Source organism: Triticum aestivum, chromosome 3A (genome assembly GCF_018294505.1).
Source record: "Triticum aestivum cultivar Chinese Spring chromosome 3A, IWGSC CS RefSeq v2.1, whole genome shotgun sequence".
Lineage (NCBI taxonomy): Eukaryota > Viridiplantae > Streptophyta > Magnoliopsida > Poales > Poaceae > Triticum > Triticum aestivum.
The window spans coordinates 112,473,899-112,494,515 of record NC_057800.1 but is presented as its reverse complement, the minus strand read 5'-3'; the positions used below and the strand labels follow the sequence as shown (position 1 = coordinate 112,494,515).

Genomic DNA, 20,617 nt, shown 5'->3' with positions numbered 1-20,617 from the left:
CGTCTCCTCCGAACAACCGCTTCTCGTGGATGCATCCGGCAGCGCCACCGCCTCCTCTCCGCCGTCGCTGGCGGCGACCAACCGATCCGCGACCTCCCGCCGACCACCTGCGCGGTCCCATGGAACCGCCTCCTCTGCGCCCACATCTGCCGCTCCCGTCCAGACCTTGCGCTCGCGCTCTACCGCCGCATGCGCGCGCTCTGCCCCGCGCTCCCTAACACCTACACGCTCCCCCTCGCCCTCCGCGCGGCGACCTCCCCACGAATCGCGTCCGCCATCCACGCACACGCCCTCCACCTTAGCTTGCATGCCCACCCGGACGTCGCCGGCCAGCTCCTCGCCGCCTACGCCAGGCACGGCCGCCCCGACGAGGCCCGCCACGTGTTCGACGCAATGCCGTCCAAGAGGACCACCATGTCCTGGAACACGCTCATCTCCGCTTATTCGGTCTGCTGCGACCCCGACAGTGCAATGGCCACGTTCGGGCGCATGGCCGCCGCCGCTGACGAGGCGCTCCCCGACGCCGTGACGTGGACGACGCTGCTCTCGGCGCACGCGAGGTGCGGCAAGCACCCGGTGGTTCTTGAACTGTTCGGAGACATGCACCGCAGCGGATGTGAAGGGAATGCCGAGTCCGTGGCCGTGGCGCTCTCGGCGTGCCCCTACGCCGGCGACCTCGCGTTGGGGAAAGGGAGGGCGATACATGGCTACGGCGTCGCAAAGGGCGTCGTCCGTGGCTACCTGTTCGTCACCAACTCGCTGGTGTGCATGTACGGCAAGCTGGGGAAGATGGACGACGCCCGGAAGGTTTTCGGGGAAGCTGGAGAGAAGAACACCGTGACATGGAACGCCCTCGTCACCAGCTACGCCGCGTCTGGGATGTGCGACGAAGCGTTGGACGTGCTCGTCCGGATGGAGCAGCGTGGCGGCATGGCTGCGCCCAATGTGGTGAGCTGGAGCGCTGTCATTGGCGGCTTCGCGTCGTCCGGTGACAATGAGCGCGCACTGGAGCTGTTCCGGCGGATGCAACGGCGATGGCTTTCGCCGAACGTGGTGACCTTAGCCACCGTTCTCTCAGCCTGCGCCGAGCTACTGGCGGTGCGGTTGGGTCGGGAGGTCCATGCCGGCGCGATCAGATCCATGCTCGACCGGCACTCGCTCGTCGCGAACGGGCTCATCAACATGTACGCCAAGTGCGGGAGAGTGGCCTACGCACGCACGGTGTTCGACGGTATGAAGAGCAGGGACCTGGTCTCCTGGAACTCCATGTTGGCCAGCTACGGGATGCACGGCCTGTGCGACGACGCCCTTGCAGTGTTCGCAGACATGGCCGAAGCTAAGGTCGATCCTGACGGCGTCACCTTCGTCGCCGTTCTGTCGGCGTGCAGCCACGCAGGGCGCGTGTCGGAGGGCCGCCGTCTGTTTGATCAGATGATACTGGAGCACAGGATTTCCCCATCCATGGAGCACTACACGTGCATGGTCGACCTCCTGGGCCGTGCCGGCTTGCTCAAGGACGCGTCTGAGCTCATCGAGACGATGCCGGTGGGAGCCGACCTGTGCGTGTGGGGAGCGCTGCTCAACTCGTGCAGGATCCATGGGGACGCAGCCATGGCCGAAGCCACCATCGCGAAGGTTCTGCAGGCCGGCGCGGAGACCACCGGCAACCACACGCTGATCACGAACCTGTACGCCGCGTGCGGGATGTGGGACGAGTCCAAGAGGGTGAGGGTGATGACGAGAGAGGCCGGCTTGAGGAAGAGCCCCGGGCAGAGCTGGATCGAGGTGAAGAACAAGGTGTTCGCCTTCGTGGCCGGCAGTGTGCCGCCGTCGATGCCCGGAGCTGAGGAGATCTTCAGGGTGCTCGACGATTTGTACAGCGAAATGGACGACGAGAGACACACCATGGAGCACGATCACCACATTGTAAGCGTTTGATAGAAGAGGAAGTGTTTGCGGATACACCTATCTCGTACAGCAGGCAAACAGAGTGAGCAAGTCTTTCAGAATGGTTCTTGTGAACCGAAGAAGAGCCTGAGGGTCCTGCAGATCTCGGCGGGCTCTGCCATGGCGCCGTTGCCGTAGTCCCCGCAGGCGAGCCGCTTGGTCACCGGAGGGATGAGGGAGACGCCGAGGCCGGCGGCGGCGTCGAGATGGCGGCTGGTGAAGGGGTTGTCCCACATGAAGGTGTTCATGGCTGGCGCGACGTAGATGGGCTTGCTGTAGTCCCACGCGCGCACCACGCACGTCAGGAGGTTGTCGCACAGCCCGCCAGCGATCTGAGCGCGGCAGATCGAGAGAAGAAAAAAAAATGGTCAAAGCAGGACAGCGACGAGACGCCCACGGTGTGTCCACGGTATTTTACAGTACCTACCTTGGCCAGGGTGTTGGCCGAGAGTGGCGCGATGAGCATGGCGTCGGCCCACTCGCACAGCTCGATGTGCAGGACCTCGTCGCCGATCCTCCCCCAGGCGGACCACTCGTCGGCGTCGGTGAGGAGGGCGACGCCGCTCGGGAACGACTCCCTGTCGATGAAGTGCAGGGACGAGGCCGTCGCCACCGCCCGGACGTCGGCCCACTCGGCGAGGCTCCGGCACAGGACCTCGAACTTGATCGCCGCCACGCTGCCGGAGGCGGCGACCAGGACGCGGGGCCTCCGAGGCTGAGTGGCGGCAGCGTCCGGCGTCACGCCCTGCGACGGCTGCTCTCGCGTGGCCATGGCCCTGGTGAAATTACTCTGATGGCTCTTCGTGTTGGATATGGAAAGGCAACTCTCTGAAATCACTAGGTGAAGGGAGGTAACAAGTACACTGTAACTGCGGCACTGAAACGAAATCTGTAGATCGCAAACTGAGGAGGGGGACAAGAAGGCCCGGAGTTAGCTGGAGAAACAAACAGCAGTAAATGGCGCCAGCGCCAGCGCCAGCGATCCAGAGCGCAGCAGCAGCAGCAGCAACAACAGGCACAGCATCACATCGAGCGGCATTCATCAGTCACCACCACCCAAGGACAACACATTTTCACTTGGATCTGCCCAGTTCAGATCTTATTGAAAGCCACGACTCAAGAGTTCAAGACACAGGAGGAGGATCCAGAGCTCGACGAGCACGATCACACCGCCAATGGTTTCAACACACACAAGTTCTCCAAGGGACAGATTCAGTTTCTAGTTGCTGCAGTCTAGACTGATGACCACGAAGATGACACAGTCGGTGCGATCGCCTTGTCTTCTGCCTCGCTGCCTACATGCTGTCCGAGATCGACCTCAGCTTCCCGTCACGGCGCCAGAAAGCGTCGTCCTTCTTCTCCACGGCCAGCAGGTCCTCGAAGGCGGTATCACGCACCCCTTTGGCGAAGGCTCCTTCGCGAATTCTCTTCTCCGCTTCATCGTTGCTCTCCTCCATCTGCCACGGTGAAAGGTTTGGTGTCAAAACACCTGGCAGTTCATATCACGGGGGCAAAGGTGTTTGCTTGTGAGCAGAACAGAAGATCGTTACCAGTTTGTAGCACGATGACAGCTGAAGCTGCTCATGGAGATTATGGTAAATGCTGGCATCTTTCTTTAGTCTTTCATATTCGAATTCCAATCTACTCACCTACAACAATGCCCAAGCTATTAAAAAGGCTGAAGTCGGCAAAACACTGCATGTCTGCATCTTCGAATGTTAACAGCATTTCTTAGTTGATGTCGGTATGGGATTTCTCTTCTCAAATGCCTCACCTGTTCACATAAGCGAAGGTGGTCATGTGAAGACCTACCGTTACGACTGTTGGATAACATGGCCTTCCTTATTGTGATGCTTCTTCGGGTGTTCTCAGACCTGAGATGCACAACACATTACTGAAAGTTTGTACAACATGTGGGGTAATGCATGTCTGAACTCTGAAGGGTAAAGCTGAATGCAAATAGTCACATACTTTTGTAGTAGTTCATCCCTCGCATCTACAAGAGTCTTAAGAAACTCATGGACCTGAAAAAACAAGGTAGAAGTACATGAAGGAATTGGTAAAAGGCACGAAGCCGTGAAGATAACAAAATATACTGTTTTCGGCTGCAAACTTGCAATGGACAAACCCTCCAATACAGGTATGATCCATGATGATCTAACCAAATAAAGGTAAATCTTTAATCATATAGCACTGAACACCTTAAATTCTCATTAAAAACACTAATTAGACGCACAGATTCTACTATGCCCCACTTAAACTGCACAATAACTCCACACCGGTGCACAATTTAGCTATGGAAGTTCACAGAACCACCAAAAATTTAGGTTCCTCTTTTAGAACGCACTCAAATCACACCAACCTCCACATTGAAATCAATTGAAGATGCAAAGCAGAACCGAAGAAAATAGTGTGCAACCTGGTGAAAGAATTCTTCAATACCACCAAAAACCCCAAACAACCGACGATACTCCTTAGTGATCCTTTGTTTCATTGGACCACTCAACCGGGGGAGGAGCAAGATGTTCGGTGTTGGCCCCTTTTCCTCCTCAACAGCCCCCAACTTATCTGTGCGATCCATGCCCTCCTGCTTCCTCCTCAGGTTTTTTCTCTTCTTCCTACTGCCACCAGCAAGTGGCAATGATGGTTGGGGTGATTCAGGTGGGACCTGACGGGACAGGATGGCACAAATAGCAAGGAGGACGAGATAGGAAACCCGCATGGTTGTAGATCTGTAGAAGAAGGTTTGCGACGATATCCTCGATCGCAAGAACATTATAAAGCTAGATCTAGATGTACTTTCTACACAAAAATGTCTTATTTTGTATTCTAGTGGGGGCCACGGGTTTTCACTTTGCTTGCAGCGTGTTTGCATAAGAGCTACTCTAACAGATGCCGCAAATCCGCCCTCCCCGCAAAATAAGCACCGATATACGGTACCGGATGACAAAGCGTCCCGAACAGGTACCGTATATCGGCCGGACTCATATTTTTTTTGGCGGCGAGCTCTAAAAATCAGCCCACATCCGCCAAATCCCCCCCCCCACACGCACACACTTTTGCCGCTCGCCTATCCGACCTGCGACTGGGCGGGAGGGAAAACCCATGACCCCAACCGGACCACAGGGCAGGAAGGGGGCACTTGCCCCGCTTTCTCTCTTTCAAATTGCAACTATGTAACTGAGCTTTGGGGGAAGGTGTATTTTATGGAAAATTACCACTACGGAAAGTTATAACTATATCAAAATCCATCAAAATGGAAAATCTCATTTCCTTTGTCTATTGTATTGAGCCTCTGACAATCAAGTTGCGTATACAGCCCTCCAAATCAAAGAAATAAAACTGTCAGTTGAGGTTGTTTATTAGGAAGACAACACTTTGTTAGAATAGTTCCATATGTGTACATTGGCACACAACAAGGATATAATAGGTTTTCATTTTGAGTATGATTAAACTTAACATATCGAAGCAACAAAACCACTGATTCCCTGCTAATGCAGTTACTCAAATGGCGCCAGGCTGTAATTACAAAAGGATGTCAGCATTATGTGCCATAGTTACTGACAAAAGCCCAATTTGACGGTTATGACAATTAACCACTACTAAAACTGGGCCCATTTTTTTGGAATGGGTTTCAGTGTCATTGTAGTAGCATCGTAAAATCCATAATAATTTAACTATCATTGGCGGTAAAAATTCAAGTCAAAGCATTTAGCAGAACCAACAGCACACCGACATCCCGTCGCAGATGGACTGATGAAGCATGCACCTACCTAGCAATGGGAGCCCATTTGGTATCTTACTCCCTCCATTCCAAATTATTTGAATCTAATTTTGTCCTATGTCAATCTTCTTTATATTTTACCAAGTCTATAGACAAATGTGATACTAATATCTATAACACTGAACATATATAGTATGTAAACATGTTTTATGATGAATCTAGTGAAACTAATTTCGCATTGTGGATGTTGATATAGTTCTCCATAGACTTAAGTCAAACTTCCTTGGAATAGAGAGAACATAGAACTTCAAGTAATTTGGAATGGAGAGGAGTACTTCTCTAATCAAAGCCATTAAACTCCAATACTAGCTTGCAATCGAAACAAGCACCAATTCTAACATTAGTAGGGGCTATCTGTTTTGACAGTTGTTGAGGGCACCAAACCAATCCCACATTTGGTAGCACAGCAACACCTGCCATCGGAGCAGAGCAGGGATCCTACGCTCAGCACACTGGTGCAAGGAAGCTAATGGATGCCGAGAAGGGTTGCATTGCATGGGGCGCACCCACCAACCTGGTCAATGGTGAGGGACTGGGCCTGGCTGGCCAGCGCGAGCTCGTCGTACCGCGCGGTGATCCGCCGCTGCAGCGCGCCGGCCACCGAAGCGAGCGGGAACCGCGGCCGCGGCGGCAGCGCGCCGTCCCCACCGCCGCCCGCCGCCCGCGAGGCGGCCCCGTCGCCGCCCTGCTTCTGCTGCTGCTGCTTCCGCCGCGCCCTCCGCCGCCGCCTCTTCTCCTCCCCGCCCTCGTCCTCCTCGGCCGGCGCGCTCGGCTCGAGCGCCGCGGCCGCCGGCTCGGGCGGCGTTGGCCGGGGCCTCCGGAGGCTGCGGCGGCGGCGGCGCAGGTGGAGGGCAATGAGCAGCGCCGCCGGCGGGGCGGCGAGGAGCACGAGGAGGAGGAGGACTAGAGCTGCGAGGGCTAGCGGCAGGTCCATCGCCGGCGAGGGCTCGTCATCCCCAGCCGGGACTCGACCCTAGCTAGGCTCACTGACTCGAGAATTATTATTTTCGCGTGCGAGGGCGCGCTTGGGAACTGGGAAAGGGGGTGCGAGGAAGGCGAGGAAGAAGTGATGGGTTTGAAGTCTCCGGGCGGCAGAGCCAGAGCGTCTGCTCGCTCGCTCGCTCGGCTCTTCGAGTGCTCTACGATGCCCGCTGAGATTGCAACAAGTGGTAGCCTCGAGAGAGGGGCGTGTGCACGAGACGCGAGGTGAGAGCAGGTGGTGGTGGTCGAGGCTGGCTGTGGACCACTCACTCTGTGCATTTTAAAATCATTATATTGAAAAACCGTGCCGATAATAAATCGAATCGAACCAATTTTACGGTTTTTACGGTTTCCGCAACTAGCCACAGCAGAAGGAATTTTAGCAGTAACATCGAGTCCAACTCAGCAAATTTACTTATGTGGCAATGAGTTAACGAAGAGAGAAGTAGTTTGAGTAACTTAGCTAGTTACTGTAACATCACATGTCCCAATGTAATATGAGTCTATAACCTAATAAATGAGGCTTTACATGTTACCGTACTTATGTTATTATCCATTATGAAGGTACCCCTTCCTTTCCGATTTATAGAGCTTATCTCAAAATCTTAGTTTTTTCTATTTTATAAGGCTTAATTTGGTTGTTCTCCATCACAAGTTTGGATTTCAGGGTGTATTAAATTATTTCATGCAAGTATTAAGAGAAAATTGACCAATGCATATACTTTATGCATGCATGCATTGCAACTAATACATTGGTAACATAATTTTTTTAGGAAAAACAAGAGCATTAATTGGGTACTTTTGCAAATTACGATAAGTATTCCACCACTCATCATCTATCTTAGTTGGTGAGATTTTTGAATCGAGCCCTATAAACCGGAAATGAGGGAGTAGTAACAGTCTAGGGATATGTGTATGTTACTAGTGTATGTTACTCTCCATCGTGGCTAGTCTCATACTGTTTTGAGCTTTGGCTTTTATGGAATGTACCAAAATATCGATCAATTCACCGAATAAAATGAAGTAAAAAAATATTTAGGGCATCTAGAGCCTTTTTATGGAATGTACCTCTTGGTGGTGATTCTTTCAACCTGTCATTGGCCATGGTTCGCTTGCATATTAGGCATTGTACAATGCTAGGTGCTTAGGAAGGTGCTCGGAAAAATAAAACGGATTTTTCTGAAACACCAATGCTTATTTCTACAGAAGACATGTCTAATTAAGCGTCTGCCCTATACAAATAAGCACCGATGGTTAAGAAAAACCTGGTTTATTTTTCCAAGCACCTTGCATTGTATAAGGCCTTATGGTAGTTTCTTAACATCTTCTATGGACTTTTCCATGCTTGTTCCATCTGCGGTTGTATCAAACATAGTTTTTGACATATGATTTAAGCCATTATGAAACATATGAAGCATTAACCATTCCTTCATCCATGATTGAGACAGTTTCTTATAGCTTTTTTCATTCTATCCCACGCAAGCGCTAGTGGCTCACATTCTTCTTGCTTGAAACCTGTAATCTGAGAACGTAATTGCATAATTTTTTAGGTGGACAAAACTTAGATAAAAAATTACTGCAATAATTAGCAAAGTAATACTGCCTCTAGGTAGAACTAGAAGCCATTCCTTAGCTTTTCCTCTCAAAAAGAAAGGAAATGGACGCAATTTCAGAGCGTCAAGATCATAATCCTTTATGCGTGTCATGTTGCACAATTCGGTGAAATTGTGTAGGTGCATACCAGCATCCTCAGAAGTAGAGCCTCCAAATTGATCCTGTTGAACCATGGAAACTAAGTTCGGTTTGATCTCATACTTAGGCTACAACCTCAAGTTGTGCTATAGGTTCACGCATGAAGTTGTTGCTGGGAGTAGCAAAACTCCCAAGATTAGGAGCCATAGTAATCTTTTGGTCTTTCAACTGGCAAGACTAGTCTCCTCGGCTTCTCCCCTCTGTCTTGCTTCCCCTGCTCCGCCAGCCGCAGCTCCAACCTCCGAGATGGCCTGCTTCCCTTGCAATCCTCTCCCCCACCTTCCTCTCGGCACTACAATCCTCCCACCTGGCCCTCTTCGTGCTCGTTGTGGATATGTGGTGCCTGGAGGTGAGCTCCCAATGGTCTGCGATGAGTGGGCAATCGCCACACTCGTACCTGAGGTATCTGCAGAGGAGTTTCATGGCGCCATTGCTCTGATCACCAACTACCTGGAGGGGCACGGATGGCGCATCAACTACACATCTCGCTATGGTATGGGCACTGCTCTTATTCAGTTTACCACTGCTTGCTCACGCGATACTGCCGTCAGTCTCAGTCCGTTTCAGATTGGGGATTCTGTTCTTAGAGTTAGCAGGCAGGACAGAGGCTTGAACTACCGTAGCATTACTTTTACCCATGATATCTGGATAATGCTCATGAACTATCCTCTGGAATGCTGGGATGTGGGGGTCATTAGCCGTACTGTTTTACCCTATGGTCGATTTCTGATATGGAACAAAGATCCTAGGGACAAGTCAAGGGTTGTTGTTAAGCTAAGGGTTATGAATGTGGACACCATACCAGTTAGCTTAGTTGTGCTGAGAAATCTTGATGATGTGGGCTATGGTGACTCATGGACCTGTCCAACATATATTTTGTCTCGGGAACTGATTGGTCAGCATGGGGGAGATGAGGATCCTCTGCCCCCTGATGGTGGTAACCCCCATCCACTCCCTCATGTCCATGGAGGGTTTTGGCATGATGAGGTTTTAGGTAATATCCCTATGGATCAGGTGGTTATCAAGGTCTGGGGTAGCACGAAGAAGGACTCCCTGGTCGAACTCGCCTCGGCCATCATCGACCCTACTACAAAAAGATGAAGCGGGATGCCCAGAGAACAAGTCCCGTATCCTGGCACGGGGCCTGGATGCGACAACTGGATGAACCTCACATCAGGTTCGCGGCCAAGAGCATGTACACATGCTACGAGATGCACATGCAGATTGTTGACATGAGGAAGTGCCTCGTTACCAAAATCGACGAGCCCGGATCAAGCCACAAGCAGAGCAAGCGTCACAAGAAGTAGATGATGATCACATGATCGTTTATGCTAGTTAATCATGCATGTAATATATAGTTTACTTTATTGTTGGTGTGTGGAAATGCCATGTGTGTAGTAGCCACCTATATAATTATGCATGTAATAGTTTACTTTGGTGTGTGAAAATGCCATGGTTGTAGTAGCCACCTATGTAAGTGGATGTTTAATTTGGTTATGCAAGCATGTCCTTATAAGTGTGTGTGTATATATATATATGTTGTTGTCCTGTATGGAATCCCATCGCACAACACACACGTCTTGTTAAGTTGAACCGTTTCTGTTATCTTGTGTCAACGCAAACAGTTCATCCAAGTGAACCGCATGCCGTATATCGCACACACACCTTGATCTGGCTGACCGTTTCTTTTGTGTTGCCTAATCACAAACAGTTCACCCGAGTGAACGTATGCTGTATATCACACACACCTTCATCTGGCTACCCGTTTCTTTTGTTTTGCCTAATCACAAACAGTTCATCCGAGTGAACCGTATGTTGTGTATCACACACGCCTTCATCTGGCTGCCCGTTTATTTTGTTCCTCCTCATCACAAACGGTTAATTGAACTGAACCGTATGCCCTTCATCGCACATGCAACTAAAATCTGAACTGTGTTTGATGCATCCTCCATCGCAAACATTTTGCACCTTTTTGACAGTTTTCATACACCACCGTTTGCGATTATTGCATCGCACACAGTTTCTGAAGGGTCTCTGATCGTAGTGTCGCGTTAGCAGCATCCTGCAGTAGTGGACACTACTAGTCACCCACAAGCACCAATCTATAGTTCTGGTACAAAGGTTGAACACAAGATATGAACAAGGGTTTGAGAGGAGATGGTGATGTTTAAGATGTTGATGGAGATTTCCCTCCCCAAGATGGGAGAGTTGTTGGTGATGATGATGATGATTTCCCCCTCCAGGAGGGAAGTTCCCCCTGTGGAATCGCTCCGCCGGAGGGCAAAAGTGCTCCTGCCCAAGTTCCGCCTCGAGACATCGACGCTCCGTCCCGAAAGTCCTCTCCTTACTTTTTTTCTAGGTCAAAATGACTTCTATACCAGAAGAGGGGCACCGGAGGTGGGCCAAGGAGGGCACAACCCACCAGGGCGCGCCTGGGCTTCCTGGCGCGCCCAGGTGGGTTGTGCCCACCTGGTGGGCCCCCTCTGGCACTTATTGGCTCCAATATTTCTTATATATTCCATAAAAAATCCCCGTAAAGTTTCGGCTCGTTTGGAGTTGTGCAGAATAAGTAGCCTGGCGTAGCTTTTTCAGGTCCAGATTTCCAGCTGCCTGTATTCTCCCTTTTTGTGTGTACCTTGCATATTATAAGAGAAAAGGCATTAGAAATACTACAAAAAGCATTATTATACATAAAAACAATATAAATAACAATAGGTAAACATGATGCAAAATGGACGTATCATGCGCCCCCAGGGCTTGTGGCCTCTGGGTGGCCCCCTCTGGTAACTTTTTTCGCCGGTATTTTTATATATTCCACAAAAATTCTCCGTAAATTTCCAGGTCAATCCGAGAACTTTTATTTCTGCACAAAAATAACACCATGGCAATTATGCTGAAAACAACATCAGTTCGGGTTAGTTCCATTCAAATCATGCAAATTAGAGTCCAAAACAAGGGCAAGAGAGTTTGGGACAGTAAATACGATGGAGATGTATCACTTGTCAAAAAGAAAAAGTGTAAAAAAGAAAGGTGAAGATTGATAACCCACAAGTATAGGGGATCGCAACAGCTTTCGAGGGTAGAGTATTCAACCCAAATTTATTGATTCGACACAAGGGGAGCCAAAGAATATTCTCAAGTATTAGCAGCTGAGTTGTCAATTCAACCACACCTGGAAACTTAGTATCTGCAGCAAAGTGTTTAGTAGCAAAGTAATATGATAGTGGTGGTAGCGGCAACAAAAGTAAAGACAGCAAAAGTAATGTTTTTGGTATTCTGTAGTGCTTGTAACAGTAGCAACGGAAAAGTAAATAAGCGTAAACCAGTATATGGAAAACTCGTAGGCACCGGATCAGTGATGGATAATTATGCCGGATGCGGTTCATCATGTAACAGTCATAACATAGGGTGACACAGAACTAGCTCTAGTTCATCAATGTAATGTAGGCATGTATTCCGTATATAGTCATACGTGCTTATGGAAAAGAACTTGCATGACATCTTTTGTCCTACCCTCCCGTGGCAGCGGGGTCCTATTGGAAACTAAGGGATATTAAGGCATCCTTTTAATAGAGAACCGGAACAAAGCATTAGCACATAGTGAATACATGAACTCCTCAAACTACGATCATCACCGGGAGTGGTCCCGATTATTGTCACTTCGGGGTTGCCGGATCATAACACATAGTACGTGACTATAGCCTTGCAAGATAGGATCAAGAACTCACATATATTCATGAAAACATAATAGGTTCAGATCTGAAATCATGGCACTCGGGCCCTACTGACAAGCATTAAGCATAGAAAAGTCATAGCAACATCAATCTCAGAACATAATGGATACTAGGGATCAAACCCTAACAAAACTAACTCGATTACATGATAAATCTCATCCAACCCATCACCGTCGAGCAAGCCTACGATGCAATTACTCACGCACGATGGTGAGCATCATGAAATTGGTGATGGAGGATGGTTGATGATGACGACGGTGACGAATCCCCCTCTCCGGAGCCCCGAACAGACTCCAAATCAGCCCCCCGAGAGGTTTTAGGGCTTGGCTGCGGCTCCGTATCGTAAAACGCGATGATTTCTTCTCTCTGATTTTTTTCTCTCCGAAAGCAAATATATAGAGTTGGAGTTGGCGTCGGAGGGTCAACAGGGGGCCCACGAGGTAGGGGGGCGCGCCCTAGGGGGGGTGCCCCCCACCCTCGTGCAAAGGGTGTGGGCCCCCTGGACTTCATATTTGGCGAGGATTTTTTATTATTTTTTCTAAGACCTCCCGTGGAGTTTCAGGTCATTCCGAGAATATTTGTTTTCTGCACATAAAACAACATCATGGTAATTCTGCTGAAAACAGCGTCAGTCCGGGTTAGTTCCATTCAAATCATACAAGTTAGAGTCCAAAACAAGGGCAAAAGTGTTTGGAAAAGTAGATACGACGGAGACGTATCAACTCCCCCAGGCTTAAACCCTTGCTTGTCCTCAAGCAATTCAGTTGACAAACTGAAAGGAAGAAAAACTTTTACAAACTCTGTTTGCTCTTATTGTTGTAACTATGTCAAGCCAGCATTCAAGTTTTCAGCATAGATCATAACTAACCACATCTGCAATAATTCTCAGGTCTCATCATTACTCATATCAATAGCATAATCAACTAGCAAGTCATAATAATAAATCTCGGATGACAACACTTTCTCAAAACAATCATAATATGATATAACAAGATGGTATCTCGCTAGCCCTTTCTGAGACCGCAAAACATAAATGCAGAGCACCTTTAAAGATCAAGGACTGACTAGACATTGTAATTCATGGTAAAAGAGATCCAATCATAGTCACACCCAATGTAAATTAACAGTGATGAATGCAAATGACGGTTGTGCTCTCCAGCTAGTGCTTTTTAATAAGAGAGTGATGACTCAGCATAAAAGTAAATGGATAGGCCCTTCGCAGAGTGAAGCAGGGATTTTTAGAGGAGCCAGAGCTCGGTTTTGAAATAGAGATAAATTGTATTTTGAGCGGTATACTTTCATTGTCAATGTAACAACTAAGAGATGGCGATATCTTCCATGCTAAACACATTATAGGCGGTTCCCAAATAGAATGGTAAAGATTATACTCCCCCTCCACCAACAAGCATCAATCCATGGCTTGCTCGAAACAACGAGTGCCTCCAACATACATCAGGTCCCAGGGGGGGTTTTGTTTGCAATTAATTTTGATTTAGTTTGCATAAAGCATGGGACTGGGCATCCCGGTGACCAGCCATTTTCTCGTGAGTGAGGAGCGGAGTCCACTCCTCTTGAGAATAACCCGCCTAACACGGAAGATAAGGACAGCCTTTGTTGATACATGAGCTATTCGAGCATACAAAACAGAATGTTTATTTGAAGGTTTAGAGTTTGGCACATACAAATTTACTTGGAACGGCAGGTAGATACCGCATATAGGAAGGTATAGTGGACTCATCTGGAATAACTTTGGGGTTTAAGGGATTGGATGCACAAGTAGTATTCCCGCTTAGTACAAGTGAAGGCTAGCAAAAGACTGGGAAGCGACCAACTAGAGAGCGACAACAGCCTTGTGCATGCATTAAAATTAATAAACATTGGATGCAAGCATGAGTAGGATATAATCCGCCATGAACATAAATATCGTGAAGGCTATTTTGATTTTATTTCAACTACATGCGTGAACATGTGCCAAGTCAAGTCACTTAAATCATTCAAAGGAGGATACCACCCCATCATACCACATCATAATCATCTCAATAGCATGTTGGCATACAAGGTAAATCATTATAACTCATAGCTAATCAAGCATGGCACAAGCAACTATGATCTCTAATTGTCATTACAAACATGTTTATTCATAATAAGCTGAATCAAGAACGCGGGACTCATCATATTTACAAAAACAAAAGAGGTCGAGTTCATACCAGCTTTTCTTATCTCAGTCAGTCCATCATATATCATCATAATTGCCTTTCGCTTGCACGACCGAACGGTGTGAATAATAATAAGAGTGTACGTGCATTGGACTAAGCTGAAATCTGCGAGCATTCAATAAACAGGAGAAGACAAGGCAATACAGGCTCTGGGTTAAATCAACAATAATGCATATAAGAGCCACTTCAACAATTTAATTATGGTATTCTCCTACCGACCCCAAAGAAAGAAAAGAACTAAAACTATTTACACGGGAAAGCTCCCAACAAGCAGAAGAAGAACGGGAAATATTTTTGGGTTTTCTTTTTAATTATTACTACTACAGCAGAAAAATAAACTACTACTAATTTTTTTGGTTTTTCTTAAGGTTTAACAAACACACAAGAAGAAAGCAAAAAAAAGAAAATAAACTAGCATGGATATTACAATGAAAAAGTATGAGCACCGACATCTAGCAATGAGTGTGTGTGAACATAAATGTAATGTCGGTGAGAAATACGTACTCCCCCAAGCTTAGGCTTTTGGCCTAAGTTGGTCTATGGCCACGGCTGGCCTGGCGGATATCCATAATAATAGTTGTTGGGGTCGTACTATGATGAAGAGGAATAGTTGGGATCATACTGTGATGAAGAAGAAGACTCTGACCGCCACTGGCTGACAGTCATCTCTGGATCCCAAGAATAAACAGATTGTCATGGAGGCTCATCTTGTGGTTCCTGTTCTGGCTCCTCGACCGGTGCAGGGTTCCGGTAGGCGTGAATAGCCGTCAACGGAACAAGGTACGTGCCTACAGTCAAATCAAACAAAGAAGGAGCAGGCAAGGTAATAGTCTCAGGATGATGTTTATTAAAGAACAATTGATATCTAAGCTCCCCTGCCCTATTCTTAACAATAAAATCATGTGCCACCATACTTTTATAATCTAGATAAACATGGGGTAGCACTTTTTCTTCCTTCTCAGCATGCCTAATAGGTATGTTAAAATGTGTAGCTAGGCGTGTAGCATAAATGCCTCCAAAGATGGGACCCTTAGTACGGTTCATATTTAACCGTCTAGCAATAATACCGCCCAAACTAAAAGTGTTATCACTATATAAACCTTGAAGTAGAATAATTAAATCAGGGATACTAAGGTTTCCAGAATTTCCGCGTCCAATTAAACAACTAGCAAATAATGCAAAGTAACGCAAAGCAGGAAAATGTATGCTAGTGATTCGTGCATCGGAAACCTTCCTGGTTTCTCCTACAGTGATATTATCAATAAACCCAGCCACATCATCATGATGTGGTTCTTCTGTCTTGCCCTCAAAAGGGACTAAACAAATCCGACAGAAATCAAAAAGTGACATCTCCTTAGGCTCATCATATAAATGAAATTCCACCGTAGGTGGTGAGTTCCTAGGGTGAAAATAAAAGTTTTGCACAAAGGTATTTGTAAGTAAGAGATACTGATCACATTGGTCGTGGAGGAAAGCAGTGAGGCCTGCATTGTGAGCCAATTCATGAAAATCTTCATAGATACCGGCTGCTCTCAAGAAATCTTCAGAAGGCCATTCACACGCCCGAATCTCCGTGGTGCGTGGCAAATTATACTTAGGCTTAGGTGCCTTTTCCTTTGAGCTTTGGCCTGATGAGCCCCTCAATAATCTCCTCATCATTTTTCTGAAACAATCTGAAATTTTTAGCAACTTCAAAAATAAAAGTAAACCGAACTCAATAAAACTGATAGTAACTACTCCTACAAGTGCCTAGAGCCTATATCAAGCATTAGAACTACTTGGAACCGTATAAATTTGACATGCAAGCTTAAGAACATGGTCACCTATGCAGCACAAATTTGCAAAGAATAAAGTACTAGAACAAAACTAATTGGACCAATGGAGGAGTCACATACCAAGGAACAATCTCCCCAAGAAGTTTTGAGAGAGGTGCTTTGAGCAAGGAGATCGAAAATCGCAGCAAAAGTGGCTGGAACTCGTGCTTGAGTTGGTTTTTCGGGTTTGTGTGAGATAGAGGAAGAAGATGGGTGCTGGGATAAGTGGAGGAGGGCCACTGTGGGCCCACGAGGTAGGGGGCACGCCCACCACCCTCGTGACCAGGTGGCAGCTCCTCCCGCGGTAATTTTTGCACAGTAAATCCTCAAATATTCTCGAAAAAATCATATTAAATTGGCATGGCATTTTGAGGACTTTTATTTTCGGGATATTTTTATATTGCACGGATAAGTCAGGAAACAAACAGAAAAATACTATTTTTACTTTATTTAATATAAATAACAGAAAATATAGAGAGGGTACAGAAGTTTGTGCTTCTAGTTTCATCCATCTTATGCTTATAAAAAAGAATCCACTAACAAGGTTGATCAAGTCTTGTTAATAAACTCATTCCGATAATCATGAAACCGGAGAAATTTCGAATAACACTAAGTTACCTCAACGGGGATATGCACATCCCCAATAATAAGAATATCATATTTATTTTTGACAGTAGGAAGAGGAAATTCAAAACCTCCAAATATAATTGATGGAATTTTTCCAATAGAGTTGATACTATGAACTTGAGGTTGTTTCCTCGGGAAGTGTACCGTATGCTCATTACCATTAACATGAAAAGTGACACTGCCTTTGTTGCAATCAATAACAGCCCCTGCATTATTAAGAAAAGGTCTTCCAAGAATAATAGACATACTATCATCCTCGGGAATATCAAGAATAACAAAGTCCGTTAAAATAGTAATGTTTGCAACCACAACGGGCACATCCTCACAAATACCGACAGGTATAGCAGTTGATTTATCAGCCATTTGCAAAGATATTTCAGTAGGTGTCAGCTTATTCAAGTCAAGTCTACGATATAAAGAGAGAGGCATAACACTAACACCGGCTCCAAGATCACATAAAGCAGTTTTAATATAATTTATTTTAATGGAGCAAGGTATAGTAGGCACTCCGGGGTCTCCGAGTTTCTTTGGTATTCCACCCTTAAAAGTATAATTAGCAAGCATGGTGGAAATTTCAGCTTCCGGTATCTTTCTTTTATTAGTAATGATATCTTTCATATATTTAGCATAAGGATTTGTTTTGAGCACATCAGTTAATCTCATACACAAAAAGATAGGCCTAATCATTTCAGCAAAGCGCTCCAAATCCTCATCATCCTTTTTCTTGGATGGTTTTGGAGGAAAGGGCATGGGTTTCTGAACCCAAGGTTCCCTTTCTTTACCATGTTTCCTAGCAACAAAGTCTCTTTTATCATAACGTTGATTCTTTGATTGTGGGTTATCAAGATCAACAGTAGGTTCAATTTCTACATCATTATCATTACTAGGTTGAGCATCATCATGAACATCATCATTAATATTTTTACTAGGTTCATGCTCATTACCAGATTGTGTTTCAGCATCAGACATAGATATATCATTTGGATTATCAGGTGGTTCAGCAATAGGTTCACTAGAAGTTTGCACCGTTCTATCATTTTTCTTCTTCTTATTTTTAGAAGAACTAGGAACATCAATATTATTTCATTGAGAATCTTGCTCGATTCTCTTAGGGTGGCCTTCAGGATACAAAGGTTCCTGAGTCATTCTACTAGTTCTAGTAGCCACTCTAACAGCATAATCATTTTTCTTACTATTCATTTCATCAAGCACTTCTTTTTGAGCTTTAAGTACTTGTTCTACTTGGGTGGTAACCATAGAAGCATGTTTGCTAACAAGTTTAAGTTCACCTTTAATATCAACCATATAATCACCCAAACGTCTAATCATATAAGCATTTTCTTTTAATTGTCTACCAAAATAAGCATTGAAGTCATCTTGCTTATACATAAAGTTATCAAACTCATCCAAGCACTGACTAGCAATTTTAGTAGGAGGGACTTCAGCCTTATCATATCTATAGAGAGAATTTACCTTTACTACCTGTGTCGGGATATCAGGATCAGGAGGTTCTTCAGTAAATAAATAATTAAGATCATATGTTTCTTCAACAGGCGGTGAATTAAGACCATGTATTTCTTCAATAGGAGGTAAATTCTTAACGTCTTCAGCTTTAATACCTTTTTCTTTCATAGATTTCTTTTCCTCTTGCATATCTTCGGGACTGAGAAATAAAACACCTCTCTTCTTCGGAGTTGTTTTAGGGATAGGCTCAGTAATTAGAGCAGGAGCTGGCTCAGGAGGTGCCCAATTATTTTCATTTGTCAGCATATTATTCAATAGAATTTCAGCTTTATCTGGTGTTCTTTCCCTGAAAAGAGAACCAGCACAACTATCCAGGTAATCTCTGGAGGCATCGGTTAGTCCATTATAAAAGATATCAAGTATTTCAGGTTTCTTAAGAGGATGATCAGGCAAAGCATTAAGTAACTTGAGAAGCCTCCCCAAAGCTTATGGGAGACTCTCTTCTTTAATTTGCACAAAGTTGTATATTTCCCTCAAAGCAGCTTGTTTCTTATGAGCAGGGAAATATTTAGTAGAGAAGTAGTAAATCATATCCTGGGGACTATGCACACAACCAGGATCAAGAGAATTAAACCATATATTAGCATTGCCCATTAATGAGAACGGAAATATTTTTGAGTAAATAGAGGTAACGTGATCTCTCATCATTAGTGAACAGGGCAGCTATATCATTTAACTTAGTAAGATGTGCCACAACAGTTTCAGATTCATAGCCATAAAACGGATCAGATTCAACCAAAGTAATTATATCAGGATCAACAGAGAATTCATAATCTTTATCAGGAACACATATAGGTGAAGTAGCAAAAGTAGGGTCAGGTCTCATTCTATCTCTAAGTGATTCTTTGTTCCATTTAATTAATAACCTCTTAAGCTCATATCTATCTCTGCAAGCAGAAATAGCAGCAGAAGATTCCATATCAAAAAGAGAACCTTCAGGAATAACAGTCATATTTTCATCATCACTATCATCATCGTATTCAGATTCAATAATTTCTTTTTCTCTAGCCCTGGCAATTTTTTCATCAAGAAATTCACTAAGGGGCACAGTAGTATCATGCATAGAAGCAGTTTCATCATAAGTATCATGCATAGCAGAAGTGGCATCATCAATAACATGCGACATATCAGAATGAATAGCAGAACCAAGTGTAGGTGTCGCAAACTTACTCATAACAGAAGGTGAATCAAGTGCAGAGCTAGATGGCAGTTCCTTACCTCCCCTCGTAGTTGAGGGATAGATCTTGGTTTTTGGATCTCTCAAGTTCTTCATAGTGTCCAGCAGATATAAATCCCAAGTGACTCAAAGAATAGAGCTATGCTCCCCTGTAACGGCGCCAGAAATTTGTCTTGATAACCCACAAGTATAGGGGATCGCAACAGTTTTTAAGGGTAGAGTATTCGACCCAAATTTATTGATTCGACACAAGGGGAGTCAAAGAATATTCTCAAGTATTAGCAGCTGAGTTGTCAATTCAACCAGACTTGGAAACTTAGTATCTGCAGCAAAGTGTTTAGTAGCAAAGTAATATGATAGTGGTGGTAGCGGCAACAAAAGTAAAGACAGCAAAAGTAATGTTTTTGGTATTTGTAGTGATTGTAACAGTAGCAATGGAAAAGTAAATAAGCGTAAACCAGTATATGGAAAACTCGTAGGCACCGGATCATTGATGGATAATTATGCCGGATGCGGTTCATCATGTAACAGTCATAACATAGGGTGACACAGAACTAGCTCCAGTTCATCAATGTAATGTAGGCATGTATTCCGTATATAGTCATACGTGCTTATGGAAAAGAACTTGCATGACATCTTTTGTCCTACCCTCCCGTGGCAGTGGGGTCCTATTGGAAACTAAGGGATATTAAGGCCTCCTTTTAATAGAGAACCGGAACAAAGCATTAGCACATAGTGAATACATGAACTCCTCAAACTACGGTCATCACCGGGAGTGGTCCCGATTATTGTCACTTCGGGGTTGCCGGATCATAACACATAGTAGGTGACTATAGACTTGCAAGATAGGATCAAGAACTCACATATATTCATGAAAACATAATAGGTCCAGATCTGAAATCATGGCACTCGGGCCCTAGTGACAAGCATTAAGCATAGCAAAGTCATAGCAACATCAATCTCAGAACATAATGGATACTAGGGATCAAACCCTAACAAAACTAACTCGATTACATGATAAATCTCATCCGACCCATCACCGTCCAGCAAGCCTACGATGC

The 20,617-nt window shown here is 45.7% G+C and overlaps 2 protein-coding genes across 3 annotated transcripts; both read right to left on the bottom strand.

Moving 5' to 3' along the window:
• Positions 1-1,906: 1,906 nt before the first annotated feature.
• On the bottom strand, positions 1,907-2,840 carry LOC123060581 (phosphopantothenoylcysteine decarboxylase). The gene is made up of 2 exons (XM_044483352.1): positions 2,375-2,840; positions 1,907-2,279 (listed from the first exon to the last, which is right to left on the bottom strand). Exons 1-2 carry the CDS (start codon positions 2,717-2,719, stop codon positions 2,004-2,006), a joined length of 621 nt encoding a protein of 206 aa, XP_044339287.1. The 5' UTR covers positions 2,720-2,840; the 3' UTR covers positions 1,907-2,003.
• A 184-nt stretch (positions 2,841-3,024) lies between these two features.
• Positions 3,025-6,912, bottom strand: LOC123060580 (uncharacterized). Of its 2 annotated transcripts, none has more exons than XM_044483351.1 (5): positions 6,246-6,912; positions 3,919-3,971; positions 3,722-3,821; positions 3,498-3,524; positions 3,025-3,404 (listed from the first exon to the last, which is right to left on the bottom strand). In XM_044483351.1, exons 1-5 carry the CDS (start codon positions 6,663-6,665, stop codon positions 3,243-3,245), a joined length of 762 nt encoding a protein of 253 aa, XP_044339286.1. In that variant the 5' UTR covers positions 6,666-6,912; the 3' UTR covers positions 3,025-3,242. The 2 variants fall into 2 exon arrangements, with proteins under 2 accessions (XP_044339286.1, XP_044339284.1); XM_044483349.1 differs by having other exon boundaries at positions 3,498-3,596; positions 6,246-6,895.
• Between the last annotated feature and the right edge of the window lie 13,705 nt (positions 6,913-20,617).